The 15,579-nt window shown below is 39.3% G+C and overlaps 2 protein-coding genes across 2 annotated transcripts in view; one reads left to right on the forward strand and one right to left on the reverse strand.

The window, feature by feature from the left end:
• Positions 1-6,269, forward strand: part of FAM185A (family with sequence similarity 185 member A) — a 92,289-nt gene extending 86,020 nt beyond the window's left edge. The window contains exons 8-10 of the transcript XR_006059764.2: positions 4,966-5,033; positions 5,902-5,994; positions 6,216-6,269. The gene's annotated coding sequence lies outside the window, so the exon portion shown is untranslated. The remainder of the gene's footprint in view (positions 1-4,965; positions 5,034-5,901; positions 5,995-6,215) is intronic.
• Positions 1-15,579, reverse strand: part of FBXL13 (F-box and leucine rich repeat protein 13) — a 224,236-nt gene that overhangs the window by 3,562 nt on the left and 205,095 nt on the right. The window contains exons 19-20 of the mRNA XM_027968573.3: positions 11,426-11,560; positions 5,914-6,077 (exon numbers count right to left, since the gene is read on the reverse strand). Of these exons, the coding sequence (XP_027824374.2) occupies positions 5,914-6,077; positions 11,426-11,560 (299 nt within the window). The remainder of the gene's footprint in view (positions 1-5,913; positions 6,078-11,425; positions 11,561-15,579) is intronic.

Here is a 15,579-nt window from a genome sequence, read left to right on the forward strand (position 1 = left end):
CATTCCCTTCTCCAATATTAAGTTTGGGGATACATAAATACTAGGTAATAGAGTTCCTCAAATGACTTATAAGACCCAGTAAGATAGATGGTAGGTAATGTGATATAAAAAGTTAGCAAGTAATGGGAGTTTGAAAAAATAGCAAGAAAAAAGGTTGGGGATTTTGACTCAATATAGACAAGAAAAATAGGGAATAAATAGGAAAACTACTCATTAAGTGCAAATCATGTGACAGAATAAAAATGAACTGCATATTAAAAAATAAAAAGCTGCATATTGAGCCCTGGCCATGGATGAAGTACACAGTGGTGCAATCGTTTTTTAGATCTGCAGTTCCATACTGCCTCTACTTTAGCTCTTAGTGATAAGCACTGCTCTCCTTTTACCCGCAGTCAGCTTCACTGAAACTAAACATCAGAGGGTCTCCTGGCCATTGAAGGTGATCCAGACAAGAGAGGAACAAAGGATCAGGTCTGAGACCCCTCTTCCCCCAATCACAAATGCCAGGAGGTTAAGGCTTCCTCAAGTCTAGAATGTCTCTAGGGCTAACTGAGTCCTACATATTTTACCAGCAAGCATGGTCCTGGGGAAAACTGAAAAGTCTGAATCTGTTTAGCGCAAATTTGGCATTAGTTTTAGAGTTTGAATACTAGTGTAGACTATTTCCTAGTCTGCTTCCTCTCCACCCTTTAGGAAATCTTGAGGCCATAAACTAGCTGCCCTCACCACCTTACTAGGACTTTCGTCATCCTTGCATTGACAGACTCCTAAGACACAAGACCTAACCAAGAGAACGGACCAGCATGGTCCATTTCAAACTCACCGCCAGTGAGTTTCAGAGTTACTTTTCACAACATTCTGTATAGCTGTGTATTTGCACATAAGAACTTTTGAAAAGTATCAGAAAACTTGAAAATGTAGAAACTGAATGTGCTAGAAACATGTTTGTCTGCCTGTTTGTCTCAAATGCCCCCTCTTTCTTTTTAAAAGCTTGATGCTCTAATCTATATGGGAGCTGGGAAATATTGAAAATGTCTACTTAGGAATCACTGTGTGTTCTAAGTTCCTTCCAGTGCATATGGAATCCTTTGAGTACCTTCTACTCAGGCTTGGCCTGAGCAATACCAAGACCTGGTAAGAAATGATTTGAAAACTGAAGCAGTCTACTGCAATGGTTAGTCATTACACATTTAACCTAGGGAGAGAGGTTTCTTTGGATCAGAATAGAACAAAGATTTTCCAACATGATATGCCACAAACAGTTGTATTACATTAGAGGGTTTAGTTTGTAAATGACTTTTGTTTTTCATAAATTAAAAGGGATTAAAGGTTCAGTTCAGTTTGGTGGCAGTTGTATCTGACTCTTTGTGACCCCATGAACCACAGCACGCCATCACCAACTGATCCCTGTCATCCCTGTCCATCACCAACTCCCGGAGTTTACCCAAACTCATGTCCATTGAGTCGGTGATGCCATCTAACCATATCATCCTCTGTCGTCCCCTTTTCCTCCTGCCTTCAATCTTTCCCAACATCAGGGTCTTTTCAAATAGGTCAGCTCTTCTCATCAGGTGGCCAAAATATTGGCGTTTCAGCCTCAACATCAGTCTTCCAATGAACACCCAGGACTGATTTCCTTTAGGATGGACTGATTGAATCTCCTTGCAGTCCAAGGGACTCTGAAAAGTCTTCTCCAACACCACAGTTCAAAAGCATCAATTCTTTGGCACTCAGCTTTCTTTATAATCCAACTCTCACATCCATACATGACTACTGGAAAAACTATAGCCTTACCTAGACGGACCTTTGTTGACAAATGTCTCTGATTAAAGGTTATCCCTATATAAACATTGAGTGAAGTGAAAGTTGCTCAGTCGTGTCCGACTCTTTGCAACCCCGTAGACTACACAGTCCATGGAATTCTCCAGGCCAGAATACTGGAGTGGGTAGCCTTTCCCTTCTCCAGGGGATCTTCCCAACCCAGGGATCGAATCCAGGTCTCCCTCATTGCAGGCGGATTCTTTATCAGCTGAGCTATCAAGGAACTGCCCTCAAATTTCCTTCTAGTTAATTGAGTAAGCTAAAATAAAGGAGAATTTGGAGCCTACATCAAAGACTGCTTATAATCAGCCTTGTATTTATGCATCAGCCAGTAAAGTAGGCAGAGTACTTATCTGCCCTTACTGATCAAATCTCTTGAATGTTAGTGCTTTAGAAAAGCTTGGAAATCACTAATCTAAAGACAAAAGAGCAGCATAGCAATGATAAGACCTAGATACAAAGTATGGCTCTTTTATTTGTATGACTTTAGGCATGTTATTTAACCTGTTTACGATAGTTTCCTTATTCATTTTTATGGTAATAGAGTATTTGCATTAGATAATAAAATAGGATTTAGCACAATACATGGCAAATAATAATGGTTAAGTAATATTATTTGTTCATGTTAGTAATAAAATTCAGTAGGTCCAGATTACGAAGGCCTTTCCACAAAGACATTCCCATGAGCTGGAGAGACCTCTGAGTTTTATTAAGATTTTCTAACAATGCAGATCTCTTAGAGTGTTTAGGTAGTAATTTATGCTGCCAACAACTGCTAAATAAGGTCTTCAAAGAATCTCTGTACTGCTGTTCGAAGCTCTGACAACCATCTAGATTTTCTCTGTTCGTCTCTCTAATGTTTAAAAATTTGGATTCCAGACCCCAATAATGTCAAAAGGGTCCTTTCACTCTTTGCCAGTTATAGACTTAATGGCTCTTCTGCTTCTCTGTGGCTCTGACCCTCCTGGATTGTTGGAGACCATCGTTTGGGTCTTTCTCTGGCTTTCCCATTATGCTTTTCATTTTTTCCTTTGCCTATCTTGCTTTCCTCACAGAGGTCTATAAGTTGAAAGACTTGTTGGATACAACTGCTTCAAATGTAGATAGCTAGATTTTCTTGTCATATTTATAATCTCAGTTATTAAGAATTTCTCCTTGAATTAAAGGAGAATTATGTCTCTTATGGGCTTCCTTGGTGGCTCAGACAGTAATGAATCTGCCTGTTATTCAGGAGACCTGGGTTCGATCCCTGGATCAGGAAATCCCCTAGAGAATGGAATGGCAACCCACTCCTTGTGGGCGACAGTCCACGAGGTTGAAAAGAGTCAGACACGCCTGAGTGACTTTCATTCATTTATTATGTCTCCACATGAGACTTCTGGAATCATTTCCTGGGATCCCTTCAGGCTCTGAGGTTGTAGAATGACAGAATATCTCATGCTGGAAGCTCTCCTGCAAAAGAGCTATAGATAATTTGCTCATTGACCAAAACTTTACTACTTCCCTGGTTCAGAAAGGGTGGACTGAAGAGACCTCTTTGATTTGTAAAGCTGGTGAAATATTTTCAGATTCCATTGAGTATGGAGGAATTTGTATATAGGACAATTTCTTCTGAGAGCTATAACTAGATTTTATATGATTTCATACGTTTTTATGTTCAAATGGAGTCAGATGTGTGGGAATATTTTGCTTTGTGATTCAAAGTCACAAAACCTCTTCCCAAGAAAATCTCCTCCATCCTAATTTCCAGATGTTTCATTTCACCCAGACGAAACAAAGCTCTCACTGTTGAGGGAGCAAGAGCAAACAACTACTTTTTTTTTGATACCATCATGAGCTTGTGTCTTCAGGAGTTCACATACTCTACAGCATTTCCAGCTCCACCCAAGGATCCCATGGGTCTAAGTGAAGAAGAAAATGCTCTAGTCTTTAGATCTGAGCCCAAACAGCAAAATGAGGCCAGACCTTACCACTTCTCTAATCAAAATTTTGAAACCCAAGTATCTTGGGACCTCCTTGACTGACAAGTAGCATCCTCTCTGGAAGCTGGATGTCAAGACAGATGCTCCTGGAGCCTTACTAGCCTAGCCACCATGCTGTGGGAAGCCCTCTCCATTGCTAGACAAGGATAGAATCAAAAAATTCTAGACCTCTTTCTTATTGGACCTTAGCAGAAGTGGAGCTACAAGGGAAACTGAAATGGTTTGGCCGTAAGATGGGCAGACAAGCTGGCTCCCCTTTAAGCATGAGGGCCAAGTCTCTGTCTGCTCCCGGCTGATAGGGACAGCCAGGCCTGGTGGTAGAAAACAAAATAGGCCTTTAACTGTTCTGGATTGGGTAAAGGAATTTTCCATAGATTCAGCTAGTTAACTAGAGTTTTGCATTGGTTGTGGGGCGGGGGGGCCAACCCCAACTAGTAGTAAAATCTTACTTGTTTATTTTCTTTGCATATATATATTTTTTTCAATCTATGGACCTTGCACGAGGAGCGGGTAACCATGTTTAGTTTCACAGGGACCCTAGCTAAGTCTTCCATTCATTCTACTTAACATCCTACATTTCAGAAGTTTAATAATATTACCTCCCCAAAATAATGATTGGCAAAATATAATCAAAAGACTAAAAACTAAACTCCTTTGTGTAATACATTATCCATTGACTATCATCTTACCCAAAGGTGACATCTTAGCTGTTTTATGATATCACAAGGTCAATAGAAACTCCTAGGACCTTATTTCATGGTGTAATACTCTGAGTTAATAATATTCATGTCAGTCATCTCCAGACCTATCAAGAAAAGTTGAGCCTCTATTCTGCTTCAACAGTTTTCAAGAACCTGCCCTCTTTTTTCTGATCCATTTTCAGTTGGCTGCCTTCTCCCCTGGCAAGTCTAGGCCCAATGGGAGTGCTTATTCTATAAGTAATAGCTTTGTTTTTGTTTTTTCATTTCATTTTAGCACACATATCCTTAGATCAGAAATCATTTTCTTCCTCAGTTATCAAGTGACCAGATTTCATGGTTCAGCTCTTACAAGGGCTGTTTAATTAAGAAAGTTCCTCTGTGAAATCTACATGCTTAGAACACAGTATGTACTTTGTACCTTGATAATATTAACTCTTAGTATTCATTTTTCCAACTTTCAGAAAAGAACCTGACCTTCAGGGACTGGTCAAGAATTCTTATGTGAACACTCCACAGGTTACTTCATCAGGTCAGTTAAAATACTTCCATGTTTTTATTTCCAGTCAATAGAAAAAAAAAAATTAACAACAAAGCAGAAAACTGCTTTCTATCTAAAAAGTATAGGGTAACACCTAATACCTTCTACCTTTATAGATTTCTTGTTTACCCAGCCGTTATTTCATTGGAAACATTTTATAAATTGAGGAAATAGGCATTTGGCCTGTAGCAGTTATCAGAATACCTTACTCTGAGCTCTGGATCTTAGTAAAATAACAAATATAAAACAAATAGCTTTGGGGGAGATGGGACTCTTAGGATAACTGTTAGTAATTTGTACCTAATTGTGAGCTAGCTCAAACGGTAAAGAATCTGCCTGCAATGCAGGAGACCCGGCTTCAGTCCCTGGGTTGGGAAGATCCTCCAGAGAAGGGAATGGCAACCCACTCCAGCAGTATTTTTGCCTGGAGAATTCCCATGGATAGAGGAGCCTAGTGGGCTACAGTATGTGGGATCACAAAGAGTCAGACACAACTCAGTGACTAACACTGCTATTACTATGTCTGATGATTTTCTTAACCCACAGGGCAGATTAACTGAATGGCATTATTTTGAGAAGGAAGTAGAGGAAGAGCTAGTGATGATTGCTTGAGGAGCAGAGTTAGGGCTTTGGGCCTCTGCACAGTCAAGGAAAGGGAAGCACTAAGAGTAGAAGGACTACTGGAAAAGGAATATGAAACCACGAAGACCATTTTAGAGGTCAGCTCAGTATACTGGCTTCAGTTAGGTGGAAAAGAAAAACTTCCTAACTCTGAAAGCCACTATGTCTTGTATTATGAATGCTGTGGTGACATAATCTGTTTTCTCAGGAAGTAGTTCACAAAACTTTTCATATTCAGGTACATACTTACTTGGAAATAAGTCTGCAGTACTGCATCTTTAGGATCCGGAGTTGTCGGCAGCCCATTGCAAGGTTCTCAAGCATTTGGTCGGTAAGCAGGATACAACCAGAAACATCCAAAACGTGCAGGTAATGGCATTTTGCCGATAGCATCTCCATTGCTGAGTCAGTAATCTGGACATAGGGCCAAAGTAACTACTGATTATTTCGATCAGCTGCATCCCAAGGAAGAATAGTATATTGGTCAGTTTGGGCTATTATAACAAAATACTACAGACTAGTTGGTTTAACTAGCATACATTTATTTCTCAGAGTTCTACAGACTGAGAAGTCCAAGATCAAGTTGCCCAAAGGTTCAGTGTCTGGTAAGGGTCCTCTTCCTGACTTGTAAATGGCTATCTTCTTGCTGTAACTATACATGATGGAATACTGGGAGTGGGTTGCCATTTCCTTTTCCAGGGGATTTTCCCAACCCAGGGGTTAAACCTGGGTCTCCTGCATTGCAGACAGATTCTTTATCATCTGACCAACCAGAGAAGCCCAAAGGGAGCTCTAGTTTCTTTCTATTCTTTAAGGACACTAATTCCATCATGGGGGTGCTACCCTCGTGACTTCAATCTAAACCTAGTAGCTCAGCTCCCATAAGTTCCAAAAACATCACCTCAGTCACTGAACACTTGGGATCCTGATCTACAGGAAATGTTGGGCTCCTTTTCAGTTCCTCTGGTATCAAAAAAACCTAGTACTCTGAATTCTACCTCTCTGGGATTTTTCCATCATCTCATTGTCTTTCCTTTTCCCTACAATTCATTAGGGGCAGGCTGACTCCTGCTCCCAGTGATATCAGATCTTCAGAGACCCATAGAGTGTGTCAGGAATGTCTGAAAGCATTTATGTGAGAATCAGTTGCAATGTTAAACTTGGTCCTGAGCATGTTCTGGAAACAGGGCATACTTAGACAATGACATCTTTCTTTCCAAACATAAAAAGTATACATTTCAAATTAAAGGAGGTTTCTGCATAATTCTCTCAATTTTATATAAAAAACAAGAGCTTAGCCTCATGGCATGTTTTTTAGAATGTTCAAACATTTAAAGTAAATTAAATCCAGTTGGAAAAAAATTCCTTTGGGGAGAGTAATCTAGTTGATTCTGCAGCAAGTCTCAGTTCAGCTATAAATTCAAACACTAGACCTTGAGTAAGTGAAGTAATCTAAGAAGTGGAGTTGAATTACTTCTACAGAACATCTGTGCAAACCCTCAAGATGTTGGAACCCTTAGCAGAAATTCTCAGTGTGAGATTCATGTAGTCTCTGTGGCTTCTGCTTTTCTTTCTTCTGCTGCCTACAAACATCTCTCTCACCTACTAGTCCCTTTCCAGAACCAATTATTCCATATACAAACCATCAGAGATGTCTAGATCCCTTCTTATAGCAAGTTGATTCTGTTTGTAGGTTAATATATATTATATATATAAGTTAATATATATTATGGAGAAGGCAATGGCACCCCACTCTAGTACTCCTGCCTGGAGAATCCCGTGGACAGAGGAGCCTGGTGGGCTGCAGTCCATGGGGTTGCAAAGAGTCGGACACAACTGAGTGACTTCCCTTTCACTTTTCACTTTCATGCATTGGAGAAGGAAATGGCAACCCACTCCAGTGTTCTTGCCTGGAGAATCCCAGGGAGGCTTCCTGTGTGCTGTTTTGGATCTGTCAGGAATTCTCTGCTCCTTATTAATTCCTGAATACTCAGGAATTAAGAGGAGAGGCAAGCCTCTCCCGGGAGCTGAAGAATCCAGGCATTTCCTTCATTAGTTTTTCTATACAGTGATAAGTATCCTCTTCCTCCTTGTGAACCTTACGGTAAAAGTGATTGTTTACAAATCTCTCTCTTTAAGATGCATTGCCTATGTTTTGTAAGTCTGGAATTTTAATCTTTATCTTTGCTAACAATAACAACTTTGTAAGACAGTATTTATACACACACCACGTTAATTAAAACACCTTTGCTCCATCAGAGCTTTGGTTCCCGTGTCTTTCTCTCTCTCTCTCTTTCTCTCTCTTTCTCTTGCTCTCTCTCTCTCTCTCCCTTTCTTTTTCAGGCTGATCCCCTGGAGCACAGAGGTTCTCTGAGTTCACTTTCCTGCCTGGGCTTCTAAGACCCTCTCGAGAAGGTTCTCTGCGCCTTCACCCCATTGAGAGGGTGCCTGAGGCCTTCGTGAACAGAGCAAGCCCCATGCAGGGACTTTATTGGCTTTCTGTGTAAACCAAGGAATATCAGCCTCTTTCTCTCTCATTTACTCTCTTATTGGTCGACTCTGGACCACCAGGTTCCAATCCATTAAAGGACCTCAACAGTGGGGAGTGTTCATATTATGGTCATTGCATCTTCTGAATCTGAATATTCATTTCACCTGCATAGATGGTAAAGCTCAATGCTTTTCCTTTACATTGAGATTCTGAAATAATCTACTCTCCTTCCTTTTTCTCAGTCTAGATCTTCAGTGTAGAGTGATGTATTTTATAAAATGTTATTTGTGTAATCCTCCTTAGTTTCTAGGCTGTAAGACAATGTCCTCTGCACATTTTATAGAAGGAACTCTGTCGGTTTTTCCTTACAAAAACAAAACAAATAAACACAAATCCTCTGCCTCAGTTCTTGTTCTCTTTAGAGTCTTTCCTTTTCTCATTCTCCTATTTCCCTCCCTTATTAGTGGAGCCTCTTAAAAACCCAGTCAACATCTGTGCTTTCTTTAGAGCCAGGGCAGTTTCCAGTGAGCCATGTGTTACCCATGTGTCTATGTGTCTGTGTGCAGTGAGAGCAAGGACCCCACGAGCTGTGACTGCCCAAGCTGCAGAGGGTCCATGGTCACTGCTATCCTGAATTCCTTGCCGCAGCTTACTTCTGGAACCAGATGATGCTGACCAGAAAGATAGCTGGTTTCCCTAGTTCTAAAGGCTGTTGAACAAAGAAGAATTTTATTGTAAATTTTCTAGATCAATTTTGTCATGATTGACCATAGCTTTCCCACCACTGCCTCCTCCTTATTGTGGGATGGTTAATGATAGAGAAATCAGGAGGTTCTAGCATCACTCTCTTAACCTACTAACTACCCGGACTGAACAACTGAGAAGCTGAATTTTTAGACCAGTTAGAATTCAAGGAGTCTTGAAAGTTCAGGTGATACTTTAATGTGTGCAACAGAAGAAGACAAAATTGTTAGTAACTTCGCAATTTCTGAGGATTTTTTAAGAGATATTTTAGTTTTCTTCCCTTTGGGTATTTTACTTCCTCTAAGATTTTTCTGTTATATTGTTTTGGTCTTTATCTTCTCCTTTAGAGGCTTTTCTCCTAAGTGTGGCCTCATGTCCTTGACTCTCTGCTCATGATTAATAGTGAAGAGCTAAAAACTGATTGGACTTCCCTAGAGGCCCAGCAGTAAAGAATCCCCCTGCAATGCAGAAGATGCAGGTTTGATCGCTGGGTCAGGAAGATCCCCTGGAAAGGAAATGGCAACCCACTCTGGTGTTTTCGCCTGGGAAATCCCATAGACAGAGGAGCCTGGTGGGCTATAAATAATGGTGTCGTAAAAGAGTTGGACATGACTTAGCAAATAAACAAAAACAACAACAAAAGCTGAATAGAAGGTCTGAGTGTATAACATGGGCCTTCTCTTCTTTCAGCTTCAATGGGCTAAATGACTTATTTGTTGGAAAGTCCACAAATGTCAGTATTTTTCAGTGTTTCATCTTGGACTAGTCAGAGTCCCCAGTAAAAAGGATTCCAGCCTCCGGCCTGGAGGGAAAGATCTGGCAGCCAAATTCTGGATGCTGTGTTGGCAAAGTGCTGAGTATCTCTGCATTAAGCATTTAGTCACTTAATTCCCATTTTCATTTTTGTATCCAAGCTCTCAGTTTTACATGATGTCTCCCAGCCTGGCCACCTTCTGTTTTATTATCTGTAGAGCGGATAGTAGAGAGATCTTACTCCCCTCCTCCATCAGAGGACATTCAACAATATCTGGAGACATTTATTATTGTTATGACTGGAGGTATGGTGGGGGGACTAGGTGCTACTGACATGTACTGGATAGAGGGCAAGGATGCAGTTAAACATCCCACAGTGCACGAAACAATCCCCCACTGTAAAGAATGATCTTGTCCAAATGTCATAATGCCATGGTTGAGGAATCTGGCTCTGGGAAATATATCTCAAATCTGGTGAGGATGAGGAGGAGCAATTGCCTGAAAGTATAGAATAAGGAAGGAGATCTATTGATGTATCTACTTCTCAAGAACTTTTAACCCAGTCTTCCTTATCTTAGCAATCCTCTTGACCCAGTTACAGAAGTATACAGTATTGCCAAGTTGAAGGTTATGGTGTAAATCCATTCTTTCCCCAGCTTTCTCTACTATTGGTTTAGGATTCAAAGTTGTCTCTGGTATGCTAAATTAATTCATCTATTTTCAGGTTTCCAAAATTTTGTTGCTTTTGTCTCCTACTGTTTTCCCTATCATTTGTGGGCCCTCATCCTTCTTCTGCAGTTTTGGTAGCATTTCAAGAGGGAACAAAATTATCAGGGTATATTTAATCTGCCATATTAATCCAGAACCAGAGACCTGTATTTCTTGACCTAGTGATATTATCTGTAGTATATTAAGAGAAAAGAAAGTAGGTTACAGTGTATTTTAGAAAGTATGATTCTAGTCTTTAAAAAGCAAGACAAACCTTCTTTAACTATAATCTCTGTACATAGAAAAGAATTCTGGAAGAGTAAGTATAAAATGCCAGTGGTTACGTCGTGGATGGTGGTATGACTTTGAATTTTTACTTTCATACTTTTAATATATGCAGTCCAAAGATTTTGCAATGAGTAAATATTCCTTTCAAAGACAGATGTCAAGAAAAATTGTCAAACACTTGAAAATAAGACGAAAGATGGTTGCCTGCCCTTACATGTTTACTGGAACATTATTTTAACAGGTCCAACTGAGAAATTTTACAAGGAATTATGCCGTTTTTTGGACATACTATTTATTATCAATTAGGGCTCAAATTCTACCTGTTGTATTTTTGTCTAAGAGAGATGCAGATTATTTCTGGTAGAAACTATAGCTCCAAGGTTATTGATTTGTTACCTTGTAGGACTTTAACCAATTTTGGATTTAACCTAACAATCATGTTCCAACATTCTTTCTTCAGTTCCTCTAAATACTCAGTTTGATCAAATGCTGTATGAACTGACTATCATTTTTCTGGTTCTCTCATTAGTGAATTAAATAAATATTTGACATATTTTTATATTTGTATGAGAATTGTCTTTAACTTTTTCCAGGTACTACTTTTACACAAATGAAGTCATAAAGCTATTTACAGTTTGGGGAAGGAGAACTCTTGATGAGTACCTCAGATATGGCAAAGAAAAGTTCTGTCATGAGTCCCACACCTAACAGCTACCCTGCCCATGTTCTTTGGCAGAACTTCAGTCTGACATGTCTGAGCTCTAACTCCTGCACATACCTTTGGACAGCCAGCAACACTGAGAGATGTGAGATTAATACAATAAATGGCCAATGCTTTAATAATTATATCTGATAGTTGGGGGCAATAAGAGACATCCAGATGTTCCAAGGACAGTGAGCCTTTGCAGAATACCTGTAAGAAATTCCAAGTTAGTGGTTTCCTTTTTTTTTCTTCTTCTTAGTCTTTATTCAAATTTTATGCCATCTTACCCCGCAGCAGTTTATTTAGTATGCATTTCAGCTCTTGAGATGTAGATGTGTTACATTTTGTTGCAAACAAAGAAGCCATTACATCCAAAATCTCCTTATAACAAAAGGTACTCAGACACCACTTAACAGTTCAGTAATACTCAAATTCCTGCTAATAGAATTTGGTTTTCTATCACTAATGGAATTTTACCCATATGGTTAGTAATTATTAGAGTTATATTCAGCTCAGTGAGTAGAAGAAAAGAAATCTGGAGATAAGAATTAGATGGCAAACACTCTGGAAAGTGAAAGTGAAGTCACTCAGTCGTGTCCAACTCTTAGCAACCCCATGGACTGCAGCCCACCAGGCTCCTCTGTCCATGGGATTTTCCAGGCAAGAGTACTGGAGTGGGTTGCTATTGTCTTCTCTGAAACACTCTGGGGTTGACACTAAAATATAATGGAAAAAGCACAGTTTTTGGACTCAGACAGACGTAAGTTTTAATTTCATTCTACCACTTTATTAGCTTTGAAACCTTAGCAAGTCACTCAATTTTTCTGAGCCTCAGTTTCTTCAAGTTAGGGAAAATAATATCTACCCTTCAGCATTGTTCTGGAATGCCAAAATGTTCATCTAAAATTTCTAGGGCTAGAAAAGTTCTGAAAATTATTGAAAGTTCTTCCCTTTATCTTGGTTATTCTTAATTTTCATTCCTACTTTCAGTAAAAAGAAAAAAGCCTATATTAAAATTTATATACAGTGTCATTTGAGAGGCAGTTTAACATATTGATTAGTTCTTAGGAAAGAGTGAGGGGAGGAGGAGACAGAGGATGAGATGGTTGAATGGCATCACTGACTCAATGGACATGAGTTCAAGCAAATTCTGGGAGACAGTGAAGGACAGGGAAGCCTGGCATGCCGCAGTCCATGGCGTTGCAAAGATTCAGACACAACTTAGCCACTGAACAACAAGCACTCAATAAATGTTAATTATTACTGGAATTTGCATATGATACCAGTAATAATAAAGATGCACATTTGTGTTGTACTTTGGAGAAACCCAAAAGATATTGCTTATTTTACCCTAAATCATCATCTTTCTCTGACCACAGTAACCATCAGTGATTCCTCTTTCGTCTGACCTCATACAAAACTTGTCTTTTTCAACTGATTCAAGCACTTACAGTACTTGACTCACTCCTGTTTTGTAGCTCAGTTTATATGGAGATTTGTTTTCTCTAGCAACTAAGTGATGTCAGATATTGGAAGGGGCATCTGGTAATGAGATATTGAGGTCCCTGTTATTGGAGCTAGTCAAGCATAGAGGGCACAACTAGGGAAATCTAGCTTTAAAGGATTGGAATTAGTCTTAAAACTCAGCTCACATTCAACAAGTTTTTCAGTTAGAGTGCAATAAGTCTCTCAGAGGTACTGTCTGGAACTCTGCTTGCTCCTTATACCCCTTTCATAAGCATCATATTTAGACTACAGTAAGTTCTCAATAAATACTAGCTGTTTGCTCAATCTGTTTGTGAGTATCTTCAAGGATATAAAGACTTGTGTTTTAATAATACAGGAATTCTTATGTTGCAAGGGGTAGGATAACATTGTTTTCTATTTAGAGAATGGATAGACTTCAAGGAACCAGAGAAAATGTAAAGCAAGAAGGAATAGTTGAACTATAAGAAAAACTTATTAAAAGATGAAACAAGCTTCAAAGGGAAATTCAAGTCTCTTCATGTCTGCAGACTCTTTTCAGAATCATCTGTCAGTGTCTTGGACTGCTTGAATCAGTTCTGCTTTAAGCCTTTTTAAAAGCTTTGATATTCTTTGAAGCTAAACTTTCTCAGAATTTTTAAATTAAAGAAGAACTTATAAAAATGATTAACAAGGCCTATGATGCATTCATGGTAGCATTCTCATTCAGGGAAAATCTGAGGCACAAAGATGAGTCCAGGGCTTTATGTTTGGCATAAATCAGTGCAGATCTAAGAAATAAATCAGAACTTTCCCTCTCTTACAATCCATATTTTCCTTTAGAGGCTGTAAGTCGTATTAAGTACTTGAGCCTGCAGGCATGTTTTTCAGCATAATCACTCGCGAAATTCCATGCCCCCCTTACCCATGAGATTATTTATGCTCTTCTCGCTACAGTGCTTCAGAATCACACATATATCAGTGCTGTTGATTTGCTTATCTTGGAAAATGCTAGACTGAGCTTACTCAAAGTAAAAAAGTTTTATAATGAAAATGGAGAGAAAGTGTAAAACTTATCAAGTTTGACTTTCATCCCGTGTATCAACCAATTTTGCCATGGGTTAGCAGTCTTGAGAAGGAAATGGGCTACCCATTTCAGTATTCTTGCCTGGAGAATTCCATGGAGAGAGGAGCCTGGTGGGCTATAGTTCAAGGGGTCGCAAAGAGTCAGACACAACTGAGTGACTAACACTTGCACTTTCTCAGCAGTCTTTAATACAGCTTCCAAATCTCTTAGTGAGTTAAATAATTTCTCTGTATTTCATGAATTGAATAACTGTGTGGGGGCTTAATGACAGCATTCCTAAATTGGATATGTGGAAGAGACTGAATCTCACTAACATTTACCGATTGTGACAATAATGTGCTTCTGTCAAAATCCTAATTTAAACCATCTCAATAGGTGTCAGCTCCCGGTCTTAAAAAAGCTCACCTCATGGTGCATACTCATAAAACCATCTCTTCACTATTTGCCTTATTAAGTCCTGATTAATCCTGCTACAGAGTTCTATGTGGGAGTAGGATAGAGTTTTCTACTGATAATTACAGAAAATTCTTTTGCTATCATGAACAATTTTCTATAATGAAGGCTATTTTGGGCTAGTTGAAATACAACTTCCTCAATTCTAAGTTATAAACAGAATTCAAAACTATAGTCTCTTACAATGCTTTGTCCCCATTAGGCATCAGCACAGGTAGGAGTGGTAGTTGCCTGGGCACACTGAGCTGTGAAATCGGGGCCCTGGCACCAAAACCGAACTATCAGAGCCCAAGTGTCCACCACCACCCCTACCACCCCACTGATAAGATGCCTCCCCTGCATTTGCGTTCTCCCTGCCAGGGAAACTAGGCTTAGCTTGGGCTCAGCGTTACAGGATTATACCACTTTTAGAGGAGCCTACTGGTTTTAAATATGGAGAGGACTATGAAAGGGAGAAAGGGCAAGACCAAGATGCCAAACAAATATTTCCAAAGATACTTTCACCGTGAAATTTCTTATCAGTTATATAGTGATTTGAGGGAATAAGCCATAGCTTCAAACCAGCTCAAATGTACTTTATTCCATGAAGTTATTCCCAATTCCTCACTCTGGAAGTAATGACTCTCCAAAATTTCTGTAGCTTTAATTTTTTGTCCTTCTCACTTTCCACTTATATTATAGCTATTTATACAACTGTCTTATCTTCTGCATTGATTGTAGCTTCTTGAGGGCAGAGACCATGTCTAAATTATCTTGTGGCCTCAACATCTGGTATACAGATGAAGTTCAAGATGAGAGTTTCCGAAGAGAATGGAAAATGTCTCTCATCAAAGGAGTGAGGAGAATGAGCTCCCATAGATTCCACTAAGCCCAGTCCTACCTGGCACTCTGTTCAGTAACTGCTAGTGAACAAGAGTAGTTAAGAGGACGGAATTTGGGGTCCACTAGCCTAATTTCAAATCCTGCCACTTGGAACCTCTGTCTCTCTAGATAAATTATCCAGCTTCTCAAAGTCTGAATGATCTCACTTGCAGCATGGGAATAAAATGGTATAGTATTCTGGCACCTACTTCACAGAGTTGTTAGGGGGATTAAGTGAATTAAGCTGAATAAAGGAATTGAGCAATGCCTGGAACATAGCAGTTACTAAATAATAGCTAGTAATATTATTTGTACCTACTGATTCTCTATGGTTATGATTTCAAAATTTTTAAAATCATCATAC

This window comes from Ovis aries, chromosome 4 (genome assembly GCF_016772045.2).
Source record: "Ovis aries strain OAR_USU_Benz2616 breed Rambouillet chromosome 4, ARS-UI_Ramb_v3.0, whole genome shotgun sequence".
In the NCBI taxonomy this organism is placed as follows: Eukaryota; Metazoa; Chordata; class Mammalia; order Artiodactyla; family Bovidae; genus Ovis; species Ovis aries.